This window comes from Borostomias antarcticus (assembly GCF_949987555.1).
Source record: "Borostomias antarcticus genome assembly, chromosome: 3".
Classification (NCBI taxonomy): domain Eukaryota; kingdom Metazoa; phylum Chordata; class Actinopteri; order Stomiiformes; family Stomiidae; genus Borostomias; species Borostomias antarcticus.
Genome location: NC_140236.1, coordinates 15332223 through 15356266, shown reverse-complemented (window position 1 = coordinate 15356266; position 24044 = coordinate 15332223). Strand labels below are relative to the sequence as shown.

The 24044-nt window shown below is 53.0% G+C and overlaps 1 protein-coding gene across 1 annotated transcript in view; it reads right to left on the bottom strand.

Annotated features, from left to right (window-relative positions):
• LOC311307263 (ankyrin repeat and SAM domain-containing protein 1A) overlaps positions 1-24044 on the bottom strand; it is a 95663-nt gene that overhangs the window by 47213 nt on the left and 24406 nt on the right. The window contains exons 5-16 of the mRNA XM_084436060.1: positions 23130-23426; positions 22108-22183; positions 20959-21060; positions 20540-20626; positions 20081-20259; positions 19780-19851; positions 17475-17616; positions 15992-16029; positions 9059-9173; positions 6713-6878; positions 5042-5283; positions 3369-3880 (exon numbers count right to left, since the gene is read on the bottom strand). Of these exons, the coding sequence (XP_084292186.1) occupies positions 3369-3880; positions 5042-5283; positions 6713-6878; positions 9059-9173; positions 15992-16029; positions 17475-17616; positions 19780-19851; positions 20081-20259; positions 20540-20626; positions 20959-21060; positions 22108-22183; positions 23130-23426 (2028 nt within the window). The remainder of the gene's footprint in view (positions 1-3368; positions 3881-5041; positions 5284-6712; positions 6879-9058; positions 9174-15991; positions 16030-17474; positions 17617-19779; positions 19852-20080; positions 20260-20539; positions 20627-20958; positions 21061-22107; positions 22184-23129; positions 23427-24044) is intronic.

Here is a 24044-nt window from a genome sequence, read left to right as displayed (position 1 = left end):
CCCAGCCTATTCCCAACCCCCAGCCAGGGGACTGGGAGTCGTCACAGTGTCCAGAGGTGGGTTCGCTAGCCAGGGTGTAGGGCTCAATGCTGGGTGTGTTAGCCAGGTAGACTGATCTAGAGTTAGTCTCTCTCTGTTCAGCGCTGGGTATCTTAGGCAGGTAGACTGATCTAGAGTCAGTATCTCTCTGTTCAGCAGTGGGTATGCTAGCCAGGCAGGCAGACTCTCCCTGCTCCGGTGCTGCCGAGGGGAATTAGAATGAGGCCAGCGCCGCGCTGATGACACCGCCCCGGGTGACAGGAGCTCGGACGTGACGGGTGAAGTTCAGTCCCTCCTCGGTTGTTTTCTGGGCGCGAATGGGAGTCGCGGAGAGTGCGATGTGAGGTCTTAATTAGTTGACCGGCCAGTGGCGAGGCCGCAGGTCAACAGCGCCAGGGATCCGTCCTCCTCGCGCTCGCCACCGCGCGGCAGCGAGACGCACATCGCCGACGCGACCGGGAGGTCAGGGAGGATGAGGAAAGGTCACTGCAGGCTGCGCTCACCTGCATGCTGACTCACAGAACCAGGGCGTCAACCTCATCCCTGCTGGCCCTTCAGAGAGGGTGGGGGGAGGGCAGATTGAGCAGTCATGTGATACGTATCTCCAGTGTGGAGAGACCAGCTACCTGAGCTGCTGTTAGCTCTGTCTGGCGCACACACACACACACACACACACACACACACACACACACACACACAACACACAGACACAACACACAGACACACACAAACACAGAGACACAACACACAGACACAACACACTCTAACACACAGACAACACACACTAACACACAGACAACACACACTAATACAGACAACACACACAGACAACACACACACTAACACACAGACAACACACACTAACACAGGCAACACACACTAACACACAGACAACGCACTAACACAGACTAACACAGACAGCACACAAACACACAAACAACACACACTAACACAGACAACACACAGACACAACACACTAACACACAGACAACGCAAAGACAACACACTGTAACACACAGACAACACACAGACACAACACACAAACACACAGACAACACACAGACACAACACACAGACAACACACAGACACAACACACTAACACACAGACAATGCACAGAAACAACACACTAACACACAGACAACACACAGACACAACACACTGTAACACACAGACACAACACACTGTAACACACAGACAACACACAGACACAACACACTAACACACAGCGCACAGAAACAACACACTGTAACACACAGATAACACACAGACACAACACACTGTAACACAGACAACACACAGACACAACACACTAACACACAGACAACACACAGACACAACACACTGTAACACACAGACAACACACAGACACAACACACTAACACACAGACAACACACATACACAACACACTTACACACAGCAGGGTGGGAGTCGAATGGAAACAATACTATGCACAAATAACAGATTGTCATCTCAAAATGCATTTGCTCATTGCCAGGGAGAACAATTACTCAACAATAATGTTATATTTAGCTGCAAAGATGTGTGTTTATGTGTGTGTGTGTGTGTGTGTGTGTGTTCGTGTGTGTGTGTGTGTGAGAGAGAGAGAGAACGAGAGAGAGAAAGAGTGATATAAAGAGTGTGTGTTTGTGTGTCCATCTCCAGGGGGGCTCAGGTTGGAGTCTGAAGCCCTGGCAACCTGAGGAGACCAGTCTGCTCCAGCTCTCTCTCTCTCTCTCTCTCTCTCCCTCCCTCTCTCCCTCCCTCTCTCCCTCCCTCCCTCCCTCTCTCTCCCTCCCTCCCTCTCTCCCCCTCCCTCCCTCTCTCTCTCCCCCTCCCTCCCTCCCCCCCTCCCTCTCTCTCTCCCCCTCCCTCCCTCCCCCCCTCCCTCCCTCCCTCTCTCCCCCTCCCTCCCTCTCTCTCTCCCCCTCCCTCCCTCCCCCCCTCCCTCTCTCTCTCCCCCTCCCTCCCTCCCCCCCTCCCTCTCTCTCTCCCCCTCCCTCCCCCTCCCTCCCTCTCCCTCCCCCCCTCCCTCCCCCTCCCTCCCTCTCTCTCCCTCCCCCCCTCCCTCCCCCCCTCCCTCCCCCTCCCTCCCCCCCTCCCTCCCCCTCCCTCCCCTCTCCCTCCCTCTCTCCCTCCCCCCCTCTCCCTCCCTCTCTCCCTCCCCCCCTCTCCCTCCCTCCCCCCCTCTCTCTCCCTCCCTCCCTCTCTCCCAGCTTACTTTCCAACCCTTCATCTCTCCCGTTACTCTTTCTGTTCATCAGTGTTTTTTTAATCCCTGTCTCCACTAATCTCTCTTCTCCTCTTTCGCTCTCTCTCTCTTCCTCTCTCTCTCCATTTCTCTCTGATTCCGGATCTCCTTCCCAAACGGAGATCATGTAAGTGCTGAGCGGTGGACGGACTGTTTCAGGGCAACAATAAAACACTGTAACGTTAAACTGTAAAGTTTCCTCTGTTTTACTCCCCAGTCTGGTCTCTGCTATACTGAACATCCTCGCAGTCCAAACAGCCCACAGTGCTACACACTATCCTACCTACATGTGAGACAAGGGATGTGTGTCCTGACCATTAATGTCTACTAATGTCTACTAGGGGCGGCTGTAGCTCAGTTGGTAGAGCGGGTCGTTCAAAGATTCGAAGGGTCAGTGGTTCGAATCCCAGCTCCGACTGTCCACATGTCGAAGTGTCCTTGAGCAAGACACCTAACCCCAAATTGCTCCCAATGAGCAGGTTAGCACCTTGCATGGCAGCTACCACCATTGGTGTGTGAATGGGTGAATGAGAGGCCATTGAAAAGCGCTTTGAGTGCCGCTAAGGTGGAAAAGCGCTATATAAGTGCAGTCTATGTCCCCCCCCCCCCGACACCTGTTAATTACTTTGTACTTTGCATGCAGTACGCATACAATTGGGACATACCATTTCAGTACGCATACAATTGGGACATACCATTTCATTCCATAAAGCAACATTTGTCCACAGCTGTGACGACTCGCACATGACGTAATTCCCGCTGTGCAATGGATTGTGGGTCAGAATAGACAGAAAACCTGCTGCCTTGCATACTGCAAAATATGACCGGATGTAGTAGAACATCCTGGTATTTTTGCCATACTGCATGTGGCACACTATGTATTGGAGCATACTACATCCTTTTTTGGCGTACTATCTAGTACGGAAGTATGTGACTCAGAACGCAGCCTACTGTAGGTGTATTTGTTTGTATCTTGTTGATCTACTGTGTTTCTCTGTGAACAAGCTTCTCGTAACTAATCGCCCCTACTGTGGGGATTAATAAAGTTGTGAGTTGAGTTTGAATAAGCAGGGCCTACCTCGTCCCACTCAGAGGTGAAGGACGGCGACTTCTCCAGCCTCTTCTTGGCCGTGCTGCAGTTGGACACCGACTCGCTGCGTCCGCCAAGCCCCGCCTCCTCCTCGTTGGGGGGCGACACCAGCAGGTCGGAGTCGGACTTGGAGAGGCTGCGCGCCAGCTTCAGGTCCCCGGGGGGGCGCATCCTGCCCACGGGCGTGGCGGCGGCGGAGGACGACGGCGGCGGCTGATCCCGGGGCTCCTTGTTCACAGTGGCGTAGATGGCTTTGGGGTCACAGTCTGTCAGGATGGCGGCCATGCTGGGTCGTGAGAGGGGAGGGGGCGGGGCCGGGGCCGGGGCTTCGGTCGGTCGGGCCGGCTCTGGGCCCTGGGTGGGCGGCGCTACTCCTCCGCCAGCGCCCGGCAGTCTGAAGGGCTCTTCCCTGCTGTCGAACACAGGCGACGAGCCGTGCAGCAGACCGGTGAACTGCTCGGGCACGCCGGCGCCCAGGTCCTGACCCAGCAGCGCCTTGTCTGGAGAGAGGACAGGAGGACAGGAGGGGAGGAGGAGAGGAGGAGAGGAGAAGAGGAGACGGAGAGAACAGGAGCGGTGCGTCAGGGCTGGAGGCCGAAGGAGACTGAGGGGAGACGTCTAGCTAGCGAGGGGCTAAAATGAAACTGCCCACGCCACCTCTGAAACAGATCTGTGATTGTTTTCTGCTAGGAGAGAGAGAGGGAGAGAGAGAGAAGGAGGCTGTTCACACTAGTGGAGGGAGTTACAGAATTCCAGACCCAGCTTGTAGCTGGTTAGCCTCTCCCGCTGTCCGTGTGACTCGCTAGCGCCTCCCAGAGGGGGCATGTGCCTCGCTAGCGCCTCTCAGAGGGGGCATGTGCCTCGCTAGCACCTCTCAGAGGGGGCCAGCCTCCCGACCAATGACAGCGCGGCGCGGAGGCTCGTCCCCGGGAATCCAGGAGGCAGTGAAACAGGAGACAAGCGGCAACTGAGCAACGCACAGCAAGAACGCACACCGGGCTCTCTCACACACACAGCGGAATACACGCGCAAAACACACACGCGCACACACACGCGCACGCACACACACACACACGCACGGTACCAACACAAAAGCATTTAAGGACACATTCAAACAGAAACTTACTTCCTCAGCCCTCCTCTCCTGTGAGAGCGCCGCGCGTGTCGAGGACCCGAACGGCCGGCGCTGTGGAGATAATTGGGGTACCCCGCTCACGACCGACCCTCTCTTTCCCCCGCCTCGTCCTTCCGAGGAGCCGACACGTCACCCACACACACACACACACACACACAGCGAGCACGAAGTGGAGCCAGGCTCAGCCTCTCTGCTCTCTTTAAACTCCCTCTGGCCCAAAAACCCTGGAAAAATCTCTCCCCTCTGTCCCTCCCTGCTAACACCCCTCCAGCAGGCGGAGGAGTGACTGTGTGAGTAAGTCAGTCCCTCCCTCCGTCCCTCCCTCCACCCGTCCGTCTGTCTGTCTCTGACGGCTGCTGGAAACTCGGAGCTCAGCAACCTGACGCACAGCCGGAGTACTGATAATTAGGCTCTCTGACACATGCTGAAAGTGTGTGTGTGTGTGTGTGTGTGTGTGTGTGTGTGTGTGTGTATGAGAAGAGGAGGGGGGGTGAGTGTGTGTCAACAATGTGCGATCTACGCGCACGATCGTGCTGGGTGTCCGGTGACGGGGCGGCGAGGTCACAGCGGGCCAGCGTGACCTGACAGGTGGAGGGGTCAGGTTCCGCCTTGGCGAGCGGAGAGCTCCGAGGGGACGTCTGCACACGGGAACCGCCCACCGCCGCCGCCGCCGGGGCCCGGCTGTCCGTCAGCGCACCCCGAGGGGAAACGTCGAGGTGGGCGGCGTGAAGGATGGATGTCTGTGTTGGCCCCGCCTCCTCAGCTGTCCTGAGGAACGGAGTCAGGCGGGGTGGAGCGGGCAGGGCCCCTCTCTGGGCCCAGGATGTTTACTGACCCTCTCTGGGCCCAGGATGTTTACTGACCCTCTCTGGGCCCAGGATGTTTACTGACCCTCTCTGGGCCCAGGATGTTTACTGACCCTCTCTGGGCCCAGGATGTTTACTGACCCTCTCTGGGCCCTGGATGTTTACTGACCCTCTCTGGGCCCTGGATGTTTACTGACCCTCTCTGGGCCCAGGATGTTTACTGACCCTCTCTGGGCCCTGGATGTTTACTGACCCTCTCTGGGCCCTGGATGTTTACTGACCCTCTCTGGGCCCTGGATGTTTACTGACCCTCTCTGGGCCCTGGATGTTTACTGACCCTCTCTGGGCCCTGGATGTTTACTGACCCTCTCTGGGCCCTGGATGTTTACTGACCGTTTGCACTGAGGCAGAGTCCCGAGCAACGCCCAGGGCTGTGCCCTCTCTCTGACCACCGCCACCAGCTGCTTAGAGCTGCGATCGGAAAGATATGCGCGCGCGCGTGTGTGTGTGTGTGTGTACAACAAACTCATGGAGGGGAGCCACAGCCAAACACCCACCCCTGTCCTTGGCAGCTGGAGAGTGTGAACGCCCAACGAGCTAAATGGCTCCGATTCAGACGAGCCAACACACACTCTCGCACACGCACGCACGCACGCACGCACGCACACACACACACACACACACACACACACACACACACACACACACACACACACACACACACACACACACACACACACACACACACACACACACACACACACACACACACACACACACACACACACACACACACACACACACACATACACACACACACACACCACTGCGCCTGGAAACACTTCCAGTGCAGTGTGTGTCTTTAATGGAAGCCATGCTGCTGTTAGTGGGGGTTTATAGCGGCGGTGATCTCATCTCATCTCGCTCCCCGGGAGGAGGAGGAGGTGCATGTTTCCCTTGGCTCGGCCGCACCGCGCTTTTCACCCGTGATGTCATGCTCAGCGCCACGCCGCCGTTTGATGTCACCCAGAGTGCAGTCCAAAGTCAATCCCACACAGGGGATTGTGGGGGAGGAGGGGGGGGGGGGGATTACTTCCTGTTGCCCCGACTAGAGGACATTTCTAACTCCGTACGTCACTCCAGACGCCGGCGCCGAACCCACGGATGCACTGGCTACACGTGCAAGAGTGCACGCCGGGAACTCGCCCCCGGGGTCGGGGTCATACGTGACGAACGGCGGAAACAGAGAGCGGCCTGGGCGGCCGACAGCAGAGGCACCCTGTCCCGCGCCGTCTTCATCGGTGTGCGCCCTGGTCGAATTCCCAGCATGCAAAATAAACAGAATCTTGACTCTTACTCGACACTCGCCACGTTCAAACTAACACGCTTACTGAGCGGCGTATGCTGACGCTCGTCTCGGCCAGGGCCAGAGAACCTGCAGGAGGCCGGATATGGGACGACGCCAGTGCATGGCGCCCGGGACTGTCTGGACGCGGTTCGCTACCCTGACGGCGAGCGGGGGAACCTCCGTGCGGCTGGGCTTGACGTGCGTGCGCGCTGTAGGACGGACCGCTGACCCGCGCTGTTGCTGACCGGGATCTCAACCACACCCTGGGAACTCAACCCAGCTCAACCACACCCTGGGAACTCAACCACACCTCAACCACACCCTGGGAACTCAACCCCACCTCAACCACACCCTGGGAACTCAACCACACCTCAACCACACCCTGGGAACTCAACCCCACCTCAACCACACCCTGGGAACTCAACCACACCTCAACCACACCCTGGGAACTCAACCACACCCCGGGATCTCAACCACACCTCAACCACACCCTGGGAACTCAACCCCACCCTAGGAACTCAACCACACCCTGGGAACTCAACCCCACCCTAGGAACTCAACCACACCCTGGGAACTCAACCACACCCTGGGAACTCAACCACACCCTGGGAACTCAACCCCACCCTGGGAACTCAACCCCACCCTGGGAACTCAACCATACCCTGGGAACTCAACCCCACCCTGGGAACTCAACCCCACCCTGGGAACTCAACCCCACCCTGGGAACTCAACCCCACCCTGGGAACTCAACCCCACCCTGGGAACTCAACCCCACCCTGGGAACTCAACCATACCCTGGGAACTCAACCCCACCCTGGGAACTCAACCCCACCCTGGGAACTCAACCCCACCCTGGGAACTCAACCCCACCCTGGGAACTCAACCACACCCTGGGAACTCAACCCCACCCTGGGAACTCAACCCCAACCTGAGGTTCACGCTCACCACAACAGGGGGTTGGAGAAGACGAGAGTAGCAGGGAGAAAAGAAGAAGAGAGAGAAGAGGATTGAGAAGAGAAGGAGGGGGAAGAGAAGAGGAAGATGAGAGAAGAGGAGAGCAGACAGATGCATGCTGGAAGACTTTCACATGGAAATGACCAAAACAAGCTGCACTGTTCTCTAAGAGTGTGTGTGCATGTGTGTGTGTCCATCCTCATATCCTTCTTGTCTAACAAGCGTGTGTACGAGTGGGAGAGTGAATATGCAAATGTGAGTGTCGTCAGAGATGAGAAAATACGCCTTTTCTAATGAATAACTTATGATGTGATTGGTGTGGGTGTGTGTGTGAGTGAGAGAGAGAGAGAGGGAGGGGGAGAGAGAGAGAGAGAGAGAGAGAGAGAGAGAGAGAGAGAGAGAGAGAGAGAGAGAGAGAGAGATGATTTCAATTCTGTTGGGAACGGGGTTCTTAGACGGAGCTACGGTGTAAAATGTGATCCAGGATTCTGCTCCGCCAAACGAGCCCCTCAGCGGGGAGCACCAAGCAGCCCGTTCTCAGGAGCACCAAGCAGCCCGTTCTCAGGAGCACCAAGCAGCCCGTTCTCAGGAGCACCAAGCTGCCCGTTCTCAGGAGCACCAAGCAGCCCGTTCTCAGGAGCACCAAGCAGCCCGTTCTCAGGAGCACCAAGCAGCCCGTTCTCAGGAGCACCAAGCTGCCCGTTCTCAGGAACGCCAATCAGCCAATGCCCTGTCAGCATTAATCCAGCCCAGCCAATCTCACTCTGCGAACGCAAATACCAATCTCTCACATTACTGATTCCATGCCTGGGCTGGGATCCAGCAGGCCAGACCCCCCCCACCCCCTCCACCCAAACCGCCCTCCCCCCTGTATACTGGTAGTGGATATACACCCCTTAATGATCCCTCTGTCCATCTCATCACTGAACAATCTGAAGAGGGTTGACCCTTCACCCATAGATCTCTGTCCAGCACAAACCTTGTTGTGTCTGTTCATTGTTAGTAATCGACTTCCCTGACATCCTGTAGACTCTAGTCTTCTACCATTGTTGGTGCCATCACTAAAATGCTGGTACAATCACAGAGCAAGTTAAAATTCTACCATAGTGTGTGTGTGTGTGTGTGTGTGTGTGTGTGTGTGTATGACAGGTGATCTGCTCCCTGCTGTTGCTGACCGGGTCATAGGGTTGGTCAAGTTACAGACACCATTTGTGGTTCCAGAGCGTGACACGCGTGGGGTTGGTTCTACTGCCAGGGTTCTACTGCAGAGGAACGACTGAGACTACGGGCGTGCGGTGGGTTCCACTGCCAGGCTGCCAGGGTTCTACTGCAGAGGAAGGACTGAGTCTACGCGCGTGCGGTGGGTTCTATTGCCAGGGTTCTACTGCAGAGGAAGGACTGAGTCTACCCGCGTGCGGTGGGTGAAGGGGCTCACCTCCCGGGGCTGGCAGGGCGGTCCGTCCGGGGCCCGGCGCTGGAGGTGCGGGGGGCTGCAGCGTGTCTCCCCTCTGGCCCGGGGGGCGGAGCTCGCTGGGGGCGGTAGGTCTCCCCTGCGGGAGGAGGAGAGACCGGAGGGGGGAGAGATCAGAGACACCGTACAGCTGTCAGTCACACCAAAGACTCCTACCGTCTTCATTCACTCCCATCACATCACATGAGAAGTGGACACACACACACATGCACGCACGCACGCACGCCACGCACGCACGCACGCACGCACACACACACACACACACACACAGACAGACATTAGGATCGCCGATGAAACTCTTCTCCTGCTCTTAACCCATCTCGTCATCCTTCCCCCAAGGTCAGCTGGGAGCAGACAGTAGGCAGCGTGCAACGCGCCCGGGGGACAACCAAGCGCTCCTGTCCTGCTCCCGTACGCCGTTAGCTACCTGTTCTTCTGCATGTTTTTTTTCCGTATCGGGTTCTTTATGGGGGGAACCCTTTGCGAACACAGGGAGAACATGCAAACGCCGCACAGAAGGGGAATCAGACCTTCTTGCTGCAAGGCGACAGAGCTACATACTGCGCCACCGTGCCGCCTCGACCTAATCAGGTGATTAGAGGATCCTAAATGGGGCGGTCTGTCCGGCGTCGGGCGGAGAGAGCCTGTTGGCTGTCGGCGGTGACAGGTAGCTGAGTGAGCGCCATCCCATGTAGATTGGCTCAGACGGCGGCCAATTAGAGCCCTGAGAACACAACTCGTTAGGTGACGGAGAGACGCGGAGACATGAGGGGAACGCAGGTGTGGACAACCCTAATAAAACCTCGACTAACGGGACCATAAAAACCAGATCATAAATACAGATATGATAGGATCAGATATGATAGGATCAGATGTGATAAGATCATAAATAGTGGGGACAGCTTTACCGGGACCCCCAGTCACAGCTGAGGAGAGGAGAGGGGGGACAAAGATAGAGAGAGGAGAACTCTCCTCTCGGTTGAAGACTGTTTGGAAAAGGGCAGGCACTCTCAAAACTTTGACTAGCCAACCACTGAATAGGGAGACCGTAGATGACAGCAGACTGGACAGATTCACACTCCCAGAGGAGAGGTGCCCTGGGGAGGATGACCACTGACTGACCGCCACGCTCTCCATTCACGCTCGGAGGATCCCTGGGAGTCTTTCACCGCCACAACACTGGGCCAGACAACCGGCCTAAGGAACAGCATGAATACACAACACACACACACACAACACACACAAACACACACACTGTCCAGGAATTTACATCCAAACGCCTTAAGCCTTTGTCTTTGTAATTATCACCTCCCCCCAAGTCCCCTGCAAAACCCCAGTTTCAGTCTAATGTAAAACACCAACTCTCCCCCCCCTTTTGTGATTGTAAACACACTCTGCATAGCTCTGCCTCGCTCTTTTGTCCAAGTCAGAAAGGCCACACCTTGTCCTTCTCAGACCTTTGTCAAAGTGAGTTTCATCCCACATTCCTTCCTTTCACTGTGTGATATCCGTCCCCTCACGATGACGCATAGACTGAATATAAGCCAGGGCAGAAGTGACTGACTTCACTTCTCTGACAAACCACCTTTGTTTGCGTTGTTCAGGAAGTCCTTGCGCAAGTATTTGATTTCATTCAATAAACCAGACTCAACCTTTTGAACGTATCTTGGTAAATCTTTGGACTAGACAAGTCTAAAATACGATCACAGTTTGGCGACGCGGATGATCTGGGAGGACTACCTGCGTGTTGCCGGGATTCCAGTGGATAGGACTGATCGACAGACGTGTCGGTCCATATGGGCTTGGAAAATCAATTTTCTCTCTTGCGCCAGAGCGCATGCCGAGATTATTTCCTCAGTTCTGCCACTGGATTCCTGAGGCTCACAGGTACGTTTAAACGAACCCTCTTGTGGTTCTGAGTTGTATTTGCCTTGATTTGGTTCAGTTGTGTTGGTCTGGATTGGTTGAAAACAGGAAACCCCAGCGTGGGTATTAAGTAAGTAACTATCCAAGGAGATGTGAACAGCAATATACATATTTATATCGTATTGTCGTTTTGACTTCGTCCTTGTTTAGGCTACCGGGGGTTCTCTTCAAAAGAGGTGTAATTTTGGGGTTGGGACTCGCTCCCTTACAGTTGATGTAGACTACAGTTTAGATTGTTTGTCGGCTCGGCTGTAGTTAAGAAGTGAAAGTGCACTTCTAGGATAACGTTTTGGGTTGCTTTAGCTCGATGTTCCAGAATTAGCACAGAAGGGAACCTATTGAAGTTCGCAGATAGTGCGATTTCCACAGGATTGAAGTTCGCAGATAGTGCGATTTCCACAGAGTGAAGTTCGCAGATAGTGCGATTCCCACAGGGTTGAAGTTCGCAGTGAGTGCGATTTCCAAATGAGTTGAAGTTCGCAGTGAGTGCGATTTCCAAATGAGTTGAAGTTCGCAGTGAGTGCGATTTCCAAATGGGTTGAAGTTCGCAGTGAGTGCGATTACCAGCTAACCTCCGGAGTGTCTGTTTTTTGTCCCCGAACGGGGTTGTGTTGTCTTTATGTTTGTCTAAGCGCTATTTTTCGCCGGCTCAGTGGGATTTTTGATTGCATTTTTGAGCCTCGGCTCTTGATTGTATTGTTTGTTATGCGCGCCATGGATCCAGGTAAAGTATTGTTTTGTACCCTTTTTAGACTGTTAAATTTCTGCTAGATTCCCAGTAGGCTAGCTAACTGGTTGCCTAGGAGACGCCGGAAAACAACTCCCGGTGATCCGCCTTGAGCCAGAGGGAGAACAAAGAGATTCCTGACTGAGTGAGTACTAAGCGAATTTAATGTCTTAATGTGTGTTTCTTTCGAAATTGTATTCTTTCCCGCCGTGAGTTAACTATAAGGTTTCCTTTCGTTGCTGTTTTGGGGTTTTTTTAGGCTGCGTCGTGATTATTTGGGATTTGTTTCTTTAAATTTCCCCGCGCACAACCAAAGACCACATCCGGGTCATACATGCAACATTTTGGGATCACCACCAGGTGTCCCTGTAACACTAGTTATTAAGATATGCTAGAGGAGGTCACAGGATTCTACTGCTAGCCTGAGAAGATTGTTGCGCTGAAGCATTACTCTGCGAGCGTTTGTTGGCAGAATTTCGTTATGTGCTAAAGTATTTTCGATTTCTTACATCCACATCTGACATTTTAGTGTTAAATTCTAAGATTCGGGCTCAGCTAGAGGGTTAAGGGAAAAGCCTGTTGATTCTCTAGACTGGTCTGTTTTTAAGATTTGGGAGAGTAGAACGAGAGAGTTTTTTTTTTTTAGGTCAGGCAGGAAAGATAAGGAGATTCAGCAAACAGTCTCTCCACCATTTTCCCCAGCAGAATAACTCTGATTTAAAATTAGATTCCCCCCCTCGACTTGTTGCGCCATTAGCCACGCCCCTTCTTTCTACGAGGTATTTGTCCGAACAGGTCCGGAAGGAAGAGCCTCCGATTTTGAAGTCGAGCGCCACCTGCTGGACTTCCCTTGAACAACCCATAAGGGTGATTTTAAACTAGCCAAGATAGAGAGTTTTAATTTTTAAGGTAAATAAACAGGATAAAATAGATGTAGAGCGAACTCAAAAGTCTGACAGGGTTGAATAGGTGTTTGATTCAGGAGTTTTGTTTCAATAGTCAATGAATGGCCATAAGCTGTTCGTTTTATGCATTTCTACTGTATGAATTTTCATTCATATAATGACAATGTGTTTTTTGAGGAGCTGGCATTAGGCCTTCTCCTCTGCTATTGAACCCAGTCTGTGTTTTGAGTCTTAATTTTCAGGTGCTATGGACCCTGGGCGGCAGGTCTTTGAGGAGCCTGGATCATGCCTTCCTGTGGACATTGGAACCTGCTGTTGGTCTGATTAACTGTTGTTTGTTTTGTCTCTCTTTCTGATATGTAGCTTAAGACATAAGGGTTTGTGCATAATAGTGGGGGGAATAGATAAGGGTTGCCAGTATCTTAATCTGAATGCACCATCTCATAACCCAATTATATATATTTTTTAAATGAGTATGTTAAATATCTCATGTTTATAGTTTAAGGCACATTCATCGGGCCTGAGTGTTTTTTCTGAGTGGTTTTTTACAGACAACTGTCGTTCCGGGAGTGATGGGTGAATGCCGAACCAGGAGACGGGCACAGGACACCGGAGGTGGAGATGGAGATTACTGGCCTGTTTCCCTACAGATGGGCGATCTGGGGTTCGTGAGATGCAGACCAACGCCATGTCACCAACTCACTGTGAGCGACAGATAAGTATGAAACAGGAGCAGTGCCCAAATACTCTGTCCTCAAATGCAGAAGAGGGAGGGTTTAGATATACAAATTTTAGCTATACAAATGAAGCTTTGATGGAGTGTTTTGATTAGTTAATTGTAAATGAAGCCAATTCATTTTAGTGTCATTTTCTTTGCCTCATCTCTACTTTTATCCTGACTTCAGGAAATTTTTTGCTTTCACCCTTAGGGGGTGTTGTTTTGTTGAGGCGAGAATATGGTTATTTTATTTTCATAAAATCGTGAGAGAAATGCCAGAACCAAACCCAATTGCCTTGATCATGACTGGGGACTGGGCGTGTTGAAGTCATTCTAACGCTGCCCCTGATGTCACTGTAGGCTACTACAGACTGGCTCTAAATGACACTTGAACAGTCACCCTGTTTAAGTTTTCCTGACAGAATAATAACAATTTTTCCCCAAAAGCAGGAGCTTGCGCTTAACCATATTTCTGAGAATCTCCAACAGATTTTGAATAACCGTTCCTGACCAAAGAGGGGAACAGGGAGACCAGACCAGAGGACTCTCTTTTGCTCTTCTGTTTTGTCTCTGTTTGTCTCTCTCTCATCTGTGGATCCACAGACGGAGCACTTCATCAGCCTGTGCTGGAGGCGGGAGCGCAGAGACATTTCTGACCTACAAGCATCTGCTCCACCTGCGGAGAAAAAGAAATGAAGGACTAAGTGCACATTTCCACCACCAAACTAACCTGTATCTAGGGCCTAATGACAAACCTGTACTACCTCGTTCATGTTTTCATTATGCTTTCGAACTAGCCCACGGGCCAGATCATGTTTCAAAACAGGGGTGGCGGAGGATGTTAACAGATGTCTCCAACAGAGTGAGGACCGCCATTTCCTGAGGCTAAGGAGGGGTTCCTGCATCACATCTCTCCTGGGGATTGGGTCCTAATCCACGACCACAGACGAAGGAGCTGGAACTCGCCGAGGTGGCTCGGGCCGTACCAGTTTCTACTCATCACGCAGACAGCGATCTGAGAGGACTTCGTTGGACCCATGCAAGCCATTGCCGACGGGTCCAAGCAGCAGAGGACGGTCCACCAAGGGATCGCAAACACCAGGAGATCAGAATGCAGCTGAACCAGAGGGCTCAGAGGCCAAAACCATGGGCCATCACACTGTCCTCTCCTCTGACGAGGAATCGGAGGAAAAATGACCTTGCTGGTCACCTCCTCACAAGATGCACCACACACGCACACACACCTGCACACACTAACATTGAACATAACTGATTTCAAGCAACGTGACATTGAAGTTGCGATCTAGAAGAGAAGACGCCTTGCATTCCCCAAATGACATTCTATTGCCCAAAAGAGAAGTGTCACCTAAATGACTGTTGGGATACACTGTGAACAAGAGTGACCTTGACAGTCACCGCCACACTCTCCTCTCCTCTGATGAGCAATCGGAGACTGACCTTGCCGGTCACCTCCTCACAAGAGTTAATGAACTTTGAAATAATCTGGAAAATATCATATTTGTTTACAAGAGTTGCAATTGTTGAAACATGAGTTGATAAATAAGTTTGGGTTTTTCCTCTAAATTGACCAAGAGGTTTTTTGCCCCTCTTACACTGGTAACCATTTTATCTTTTTTTTGCCTTGTTTAATCAAGTTTGTTTTTTGGTGAATGGTTGTCCACTCTTAGACTATAAATAGTATATAATCATGTCAATTTTTTTATCTTGTTTCCTGTCAAATTTCTGAAGCAAGGGGTTTTGGTGTGTGATTTTGCACGTTGAGAGAAAATAATTAAAGTTTCCACCTAGTGGAGAGATTATTTCCTTTCCACATGTATAGCATAGCTGACTGTTTACACTGTGTTTGGATTTTATATTTTATTTTTGTGTGCCTGTTCAGGCACAAATGAGGGATTGTCCAGGAATTTACATCCAAACGCCTTAAGCCTTTGTCTTTGTAATTATCACCTCCCCCCAAGTCCCCTGCAAAACCCCAGTTTCAGTCTAATGTAAAACACCAACTCTCCCCCCCCTTTTGTGATTGTAAACACACTCTGCATAGCTCTGCCTCGCTCTTTTGTCCAAGTCAGAAAGGCCACACCTTGTCCTTCTCAGACCTTTGTCAAAGTGAGTTTCATCCCACATTCCTTCCTTTCACTGTGTGATATCCGTCCCCTCACGATGACGCATAGACTGAATATAAGCCAGGGCAGAAGTGACTGACTTCACTTCTCTGACAAACCACCTTTGTTTGCGTTGTTCAGGAAGTCCTTGCGCAAGTATTTGATTTCATTCAATAAACCAGACTCAACCTTTTGAACGTATCTTGGTAAATCTTTGGACTAGACAAGTCTAAAATACGATCACAACACACACACACACACGCAACCCCTGATCCAAACCTCAGAACCAGAACTTGGTTAGATTGGACCCTTGAACAGAAGCCGAGCAGCAAATTACCACTAGCCTTTCAGAGGGCAGGGGTGAGCTATTAGCATCTCGCTTACACCTGTCCAATCTCCTACAGATCTGTGCAAGTGGATACAGGATGTAGAGGTCACCCCAGAGAGATGCAAACGGAGAGATGGAGAGACGCGTGAGGAGGGGTCGGACGTACGTACCTGAGGTAAGACGCTGATCGAAGACGGGGCGTTCTCTTCTAGAAAGAAAGAAAGAAAGAAAGAAAGAAAGAAAGAAAGAAAGAAAGAAAGAAAGAAAGAAAGAAAGAAAGAAAGAAAGAAAGAAAGAAAGAAAGAAAGAAAGAAAGAGAGAAGGAAAGGAGGAAAGGAGGAAAGAAAGAGGGAGAGAGCAGTTAACCATTAGGAAGTGGCAAGGTCGTGGTAACGATCACAACACCCAAGACAATTCCTCTCCACCTTTATTCCACTCAGGTGTGTGGATCTCTAGATTCTGGGGGTGACTTTATGCAAAGTGAACAGCCAATCACAGACGATATAAAAGGCCATGCGCCTCACTCCACCCCTGCTCAAACACAATTCTGTGATTAATATCAATCAGACGTTCCGATAACGATTTCCTAACGTTGCGCCCCGACTGGGGACAGGAGAGTGAATGTGAATGAGTGTGGAGGCAGTATTTAGACGCAGTATTTATTTTTTCCGCAGTCATTTCTCTGAATACAGAAGGACTCCGGACTCAGCGCCCGGCGGCCATGACGCTTTAATGACTTCCTGCTGAGTTCCAGTGATCCAGACGGGTCTGGACCCTAACCCTGGACGACCGGAGGGGAACCTTTTAAGACGTTGCGGTTAACGACCAGAAATCACGGCGACCCCGCTAATGAAATCCCCTTTAATCCAATCACACTCCTCGCCACTCGGCCGCCGCCCAGGAGGGGGGGGCTTACGTGACGTGTGGCCGTTACGCGCGGTTGCCGTGCCGACTAGAGGGCTAGCTAGTCACAGCCATACAGGAGACAGCAACGAACTCCCACCCCCCCCCCCCCCCCACCCACAGACACAAAAACCTCCCTCCCTTTAAACCCCTCTGTAATCCTGCTAGGAATGAGGAATGAGGAATGTTGCACAGAGTGGAGCAGTGTGTGTACCCGTGTGCGTGACAAAGACTTGAACACCATCGAGCTGCAAACACAGCAGAACCGGAAAAACTCCCCCAAGACCCAGAACGAGGCACCAAACGAAGAGCAGGTGTGTTCTGGGAGCGGAAAGTAGAGCAGAGAGAATATTACCACAATCCATCACCTCTTCCCCCAGTCCCTCCTGAGCGCTACTGTGTGTGTGTGTGTGTGTGTGTGTGTGTGTGTGTGTGTGTGTGTGTGTGTGAGGCTCAGGAGGTAGAGCGAGTCGTCCAATGATCGTAGGCGGTTGGCGGTTCAAATCCCGGCTCCTCCTGGCCACATGTTGAAGTGTCCTTGGGCAAAGACACTGAACCCCAAATTGCTCCTAATTACCCGGCTAGCACCTTGCATGGCAGCGGGCCTCCACTGGTGTGTGAATGTGTGTGTGAATGTGTGTGTGAATGGGTGAAGGAGGCCATTGTGAAGCGCTTTGTCCGTTAAGGTAGAAAGGCGCTGTGTAAGTGCGGTCCATTCACTCGTCCCCCAGCGTGTCCTGGTGGCCGTACCTGTGCTGGCCGGGGGGTGGTGGGGGTCGTGGGGGGGCAGGGGGACCCTGGTCTGGGCCGACAGCAGCAGCTCGTACGTGTGGTCCTCCTCTTCCTCCACTGGCTCTGCCCTCTCCTCAACACGGCTGTTGACGTACAGCGCCTGGGGGGGAGGAAGAGGGATGAGAGATGAGTGTGTGTGTGTACGTGTGTGTGTGTCTTCTACCACTAGGCCATGGTCAAACTCTACCCCCCCCGCCCCCTGACCGCTACGCTCTGCTACCTGCTACCGCGATCGACACGATCACGGCTGTTCTCTGTCCTCTGTACTCTGGCCCGCAGTGGTGGAATGAACTGCCCACTGACGTCAGGACAGTCGCTGCCCATCTTTCACCACAGGCTCAAAACTCACCTCTTCAAGAAGTACTACAACCATCCTCCCTCTTAAGCACCTATTGTTTTTATATTTTGCTATTCTTGCACTTTGGCTTCAGCACTAGATTATGCTCCAGGTCCCTTGTGTAGAAAGTAGATGCACTTGTTCTGGTGAGTAGTAGAACACCACCTACAAATGTAATTATTGTCAGTCGCTTTGGATAAAGGCGGCTGCTAAATGACTGTAATGTAATGTACAGTAATGTAAGATGAGATAAGGGTTTAGAACCAGAACACTAAATATTTATTCAGCTCAGTCGTCAGGCCCAGACCTGCGAGGGAGGAGAGAATGTGGTTCTGCCGGCCCGTGGGTAAACAGCGCCTGACCTGTATCATTAAGGGGGTGTGACAAGGCAGCCAGTGTATTTCAAAACAGCACCGCCATGTCAGAATCCTGACACCGGCATCTGGCATTTTCCATGACGAGTTGTTGGCTTTTTCGCCGCGTCCCCTGGCCTTGTCAGTCACAGCCAAGCCGTAGTCTGCCCTGACACCGGCTCCGGGACACAGCCTGGTCCAGCTGAGCTCCAGGACGTAGCCTGGTCCAGCTCAGACATACAAACGTAGCCTGAACCGCTTCTCTTCCTCCTCATAGCCAGAGCCTTTCCATTTCACTCCTAGCTCCAACCCTGCTGCTTCACGCCCTCCGTGCTGCTCTCACATTCATATTCATGAGAGAGCTGTTTGATTTGAGCGGATGGTGGAAGGGGGGGGTTGACAGGTCTGACATTTTAAGTGGCTGAGATCCATTTAGCTCAGCCCCCCCCCCCATGTCAACAGTGACAGACAGAATAACAACCTGGTTCCACTCTGCTGCCAAGCTACTCTCCACTGGACCTCTATGGAGAGCTAATCTCATCTGTATCTGTAATTATTAAGATCTGAAACTAAGGGTGTTTTCAAACCTATTTTTCAAGGGGAATCAGAACAAAATTGATACAATGTTGCAACTATCCTTAGTTCCAGTTTGTGTTCACACAGCAGAATACCCAATCGAGACGGATCAGTTCTGAACACGCCTCCAATACGCTTCGCTTGCAGACAGCCTTCTGATTGGTCAGAATAGAGGGGCTTGCGGGATGTTCATTTTCAATAGAAGAATAGAAGGCTATACATTCATCATGGGTAGGTTATGGTACTTTCGTGTGTACATACTGTACATGCAAAATACAGAGTTGTTGTAACAGGGGCGGGAACCTATGTGCGGTTTCGGTAGGAACATAATATGTGACGGACGTGGATGTATTTTCGAATGGCGAATAAAACCTACATAAGTATAAGTGCGTATTATGCAGTGTGCAGAAATCTAGACAGGAGACGTACGTAATGTTAGCTCCTATACTTTTGACGACAACATTCTGCTCGGCCAGTGTTGTGGTTGCGACAGTAGTGAGTCCACATGTAGGCTACGGCAATGTTTGCGATAGCGTAGGAGTTGGTTTCCGGCTAGCTTTCGTTTTGAGGGCCAGATGCTTTCAGACCACAACTGAATCGTAAGGGAGAACGCTTGAATCGAGATGAGACCACGCTCTCCAGGTGGGAGACGAGACCACCCTCTCCAGGTGGGAGACGAGACCACCCTCTCCAGGTGGGAGACGAGAACACCCTCTCCAGGTAGAGAGACCACCCTCTCCAGGTGAGACCACCCTCTCCAGGAGACCACCTTCTCCAGGTGGGCTCGTCACGGTTGGTTTGTTGCGGAACCGGTTGCAGTTTCTATGTTTACACATGCCAAAATGAATCGTAATACGAGGGAAACACAATCAATTTCGGAATAAAACCCCTGGTGTGAAAACACCCTAACAAATGTATCTGGTGTCCGGAGCGGACTGAGGTATTGTATCCACTATGGGGATCAGGGGTGTGTGTGTGTCTCCTCGGTCCTCCTCACCTCTGAGCTCAGCTCCTCCTCGTGGCTGGGGGCGGGGTGGGCGGGGTGGGGTGGGGGGGCCAGACGCTCTCTCTGTGGTTGGACAACAGAAGGATGTAGGAGACACAGCGAACACAGAGGGCAGCTTTGTGCAACACATGCAGGATGTGGAGGCCAGTCAGGTGGAGGACCGTCGCCCTCTAGTGGAGGATTACAGCTTCACATGCAGGCAGGCAAATGTCACTGAACAATCTCCCATGCCGTGTGTGTGTGTGTGTGTGTGTAATTCAGGTAGTCCTGTGGTGTGCGTAAGCGTGCTAACCTTGCCGGCTTCGCTGTCCGGCCGTCCGGAGTCCCTGTCGGAGGACTTCCCGCTGGCCAGGCTGTCCAGGGAGTGCAGGGAGTGGCAGGAGGTGGCCTCGTACAGGGCCTCGTACGGACTCTCCTCCTCAGGGCCCGGAGCCAGCCCCGAGATCAGCTCACTCACCTGCTCCAGCTCCCCTGCAACACACACACACACACACACACACACACACACACACACACACACACACACACACATACACATACACATACACATACACATACACATACACATACATATACATATATACACACACACACACACACACACACACACACACACAGGGACACACACACACAGGGAGACACACACACGCTCTAATAAACACCCAAGCTCTCTTTAACAGATTTGTGCACAGAGAGAACAGAACTCAACAAATAACTCAACAAGTGCTAATGTGCGGCTAGCTAACGCTACCCTTCCTCCGCGGGCTGGGGCTCTCCTGGGGGGGCGGGACCGGCGGGGGGGGCAGAGACAAATCTGGGGGGTTTCCAGCCATGTAACCTACGGGAGAGAGAGGGGGGCGGTCACATCATGATCCAAACGCCATCAATCGGAATGGAAACCGACCGACTCTTCTGATCTTTCGTTCTACAACAGGACTGATGAAGACCGACCAGGCTAAAAACGCGTCGACATTTTTAATTATGCAAGCCCAACATATTAACGGCTTTTTAAAATGATCACTTCCCTCCTGACTACTTGATGTGAGTGCATGGATCAAGTTCTTTTTTTAAGCTACCTCCGTTCCCTGATATCCTAGAGCGCCCACCACAACGCTACCGATTTATCCCCCTTTCTGAGCGCCTGGTTGGTCCTCCTCCTGGACCTGTTACCTTGGATGAGGGCAGCGATCTGGCTGCTCTTCTGCGAGGGCATCTCCCTGACCGTGTCCAGCGCCGTCAGGCCCTTGTAGTCCACCATGTTCACGTCGATGCCTGGACAGCAGCACCGGGGTGAGACGTGTTGAGGGAGCAAAGGGTTAGGAGGACAGCAGGGCCGGGGTGAGGCGTGTTGAGGGAGCAGAAGGTTAGGAGGACAGCAGGGCCGGGGTGAGGCGTGTTGAGGGAGCAGAAGGTTAGGAGGACAGCAGGGCCGGGGTGAGGCGTGTTGAGGGAGCAGAAGGTTAGGAGGACAGCAGGGCCGGGGTGAGGCGTGTTGAGGGAGCAGAAGGTTAGGAGGACAGCAGGGCCGGGGTGAGGCGTGTTGAGGGAGCAGAAGGTTAGGAGGACAGCAGGGCCGGGGTGAGGCGTGTTGAGGGAGCAAAGGGTTAGGAGGACAGCAGGGCCGGGGTGAGGCGTGTTGAGGGAGCAGAAGGTTAGGAGGACAGCAGGGCCGGGGTGAGGCGTGTTGAGAGAGCAGAGGGGTGAGGCATGTTGAGGGAGCAGAGGGGTGAGGCATGTTGAGAGAGCAGAAGGTTAGGAGGACAGCAGCGCCAGGGTGAGGCGTGTTGAGAGAGCAGAGGGGTGAGGCATGTTGAGAGAGCAGAAGGTTAGGAGGACAGCAGGGCCGGGGTGAGGCGTGTTGAGGGAGCAGAGGGGTGAGGCATGTTGAGGGAGCAGAAGGTTAGGAGGACAGCAGCGCCAGGGTGAGGCGTGTTGAGAGAGCAGAGGGGTGAGGCGTGTTGAGGGAGCAAAGGGGTGAGGCGTGTTGAGGGAGCAAAGGGTTAGTGAGTTCAGAAAGTGTGTAGCTTCTTTTCAGTAGTAGTTGGGGGTAGATGGTGGGGGTAGTTAGGGGTAGATGTTGGGCGTAGTTAGGGGTAGTTAAGGGTAGTTTGGGGTAGTTGGGGTAGATGGTGGGGTAGTTGGGGTAATTGGGGGTAGTTAGGGGTAGTAGGGGGTAGATGGTGGGGTAGTTAGGGGTAGTTGGGGTAGATGGTGGGGTAGTTAGGGGTAGTTGGGGTAGATGGTGGGGGTAGTTAGGTGTAGTTGGGGGTAGATGGTGGGGGTAGTTAGAGTTAGACGGTGGTACAGTGGTCTTCTGACCTGCACTCAGGAGTTTCTGTACCACATCTGTCTTCCCAAACAGAGCCGCTTCGTGAAGAGCACTGCCCTTCTCCGTCTGCAACACACACACACACACACACACACACACACACACACACACACACACACACACACACACACACACACACACACACACACACAGAGACACACACAGACACAGATAGACACAGACAGACACACACACACACACAGACACACACAGACACACACAGACACGCCATAATAAGTGACAATGAACCGCCACAATAGACATCAAAGAGCATTCTTAGGCGGTGGTCGTGCCTCCACCCAGCTGGGGTTAGAGGTGAACCTTTATGTAGACCACCACCACCACACCGCCCTTCTACCCCACCCCCACCACCACACCGCCCTGCCCCATCAACCAGGTCACGCAGGCAGCCTTCCTCTCCTACAGCACACGGACCTGAGCGTGAGTCCAACCTTGGAGCAGCTATTTCTACCCGGGCACCTCAACATGGTCCATTATCTGGTTCAGAAATCAGAGCGCCGGCGGGGCCACGCTACATTCAGACCTGTCTGGAAGAGGGGGGCCTCGGTCAAGGCCTCCTGACCAGACACCACGCCAGTCTCACCGTAGAGGAGAAGAAGAGAGAGGGAGAGGGGTGGAGAGAGAGAGAGGAGAAGAAAGAGAGAGGAGAAGAAGAGAGAGGGAGAGAGGGAGGAGAGAGGGAGAGGAGGAGGAAAGAGAGAGAGGAGAAGAAGAGAGAGGGAGGAGGAGGAGAGAAAGGACAAGAGAAAAGGAGGTGGGGGGGGCACAGGGGGCACAGGGGCCACCGGCAGGAGCGAAAACAGACTTGCCTCGGCAAAAAAACAAAAACAACACAACAACATTCCCGTCACACTGGGAGCAGAAAGGGCTCAAACTCACACTAGCGCCGGAAGAGCCGTCGATTAGCGGATTACAGCGCCCGACGGCAGCACTGCCCGTAGCTTTGCGCCCCCAAACACAAACACACACACACACACACACACACACACACCTCGTAGTTGATGTCCATGCCGGCGTCCAGCAGCACCTCGACCACGGGCAGGTGTCCGTTGCGCGAGGCCAGGTGCAGCGGCGTGTGCTTGCGCGTGTTGCAGCCCAGCAGGTTGGGGTGGGCGCTGAGCAGCAGCCGGACCACCTCCAGGCGCCCGTACAGGGCGGCCAGGTCCAGCGGCGTCTCAAACTTGTTGTTGCGCATGGTGGGGTCGGTCAGCTCCTCCAGCAGCAGGCGCACCACCTGGGAGTGGCCGTACTGGGCGGCGCAGTGCAGCGGCGTCTCGTTATCGTTGTTCTGGGTGGGTGGGGGGGTGGGGGGGGTGGGGGGGTGATAGCGTTAGAGCCGCGCGGAGACGGGCGGACGGACGGAGAAGTGTGCGTGACGGAGGACGTGAGGGTGCTGTGGGGGACGGACAGACAGACAGGTTGCCCGACGGACAGACAGACATGTTGGTGTTGTAGGGGATAGACCGACCCACAGACAGAGACAGACAGACAGACAGACAGACAGACAGACAGACAGACAGACAGACAGACAGACAGACAGACAGACAGACAGACAGACAGAGACAGACAGAGACAGACAGACAGAGAGAGACAGACAGACGTAAAGATGAATCGCGAATGAAAGGCAGGGCTGACTCGCGGCTTGTGTCAGTTAGCCAATCACTGCTAAGTGCCAGCCACACACACATTAGCTGATTACTACAGGTCAGGAAAAAAGAGCACCATCAGGAGGAGGGGGGTGGATGGATGGCAGAGCAGGCTGGGCTGGGCAGGGTGTGTTAGCAGGCTGGCTAGGCAGGGTTGTTAGCAGGATGTTAGCAGGCTGGCTGGGCAGGGTGTTAGCAGGCTGGCTAGGCAGGGTTGTTAGCAGGATGTTAGCAGGCTGGCTGGGCAGGGTGTTAGCAGG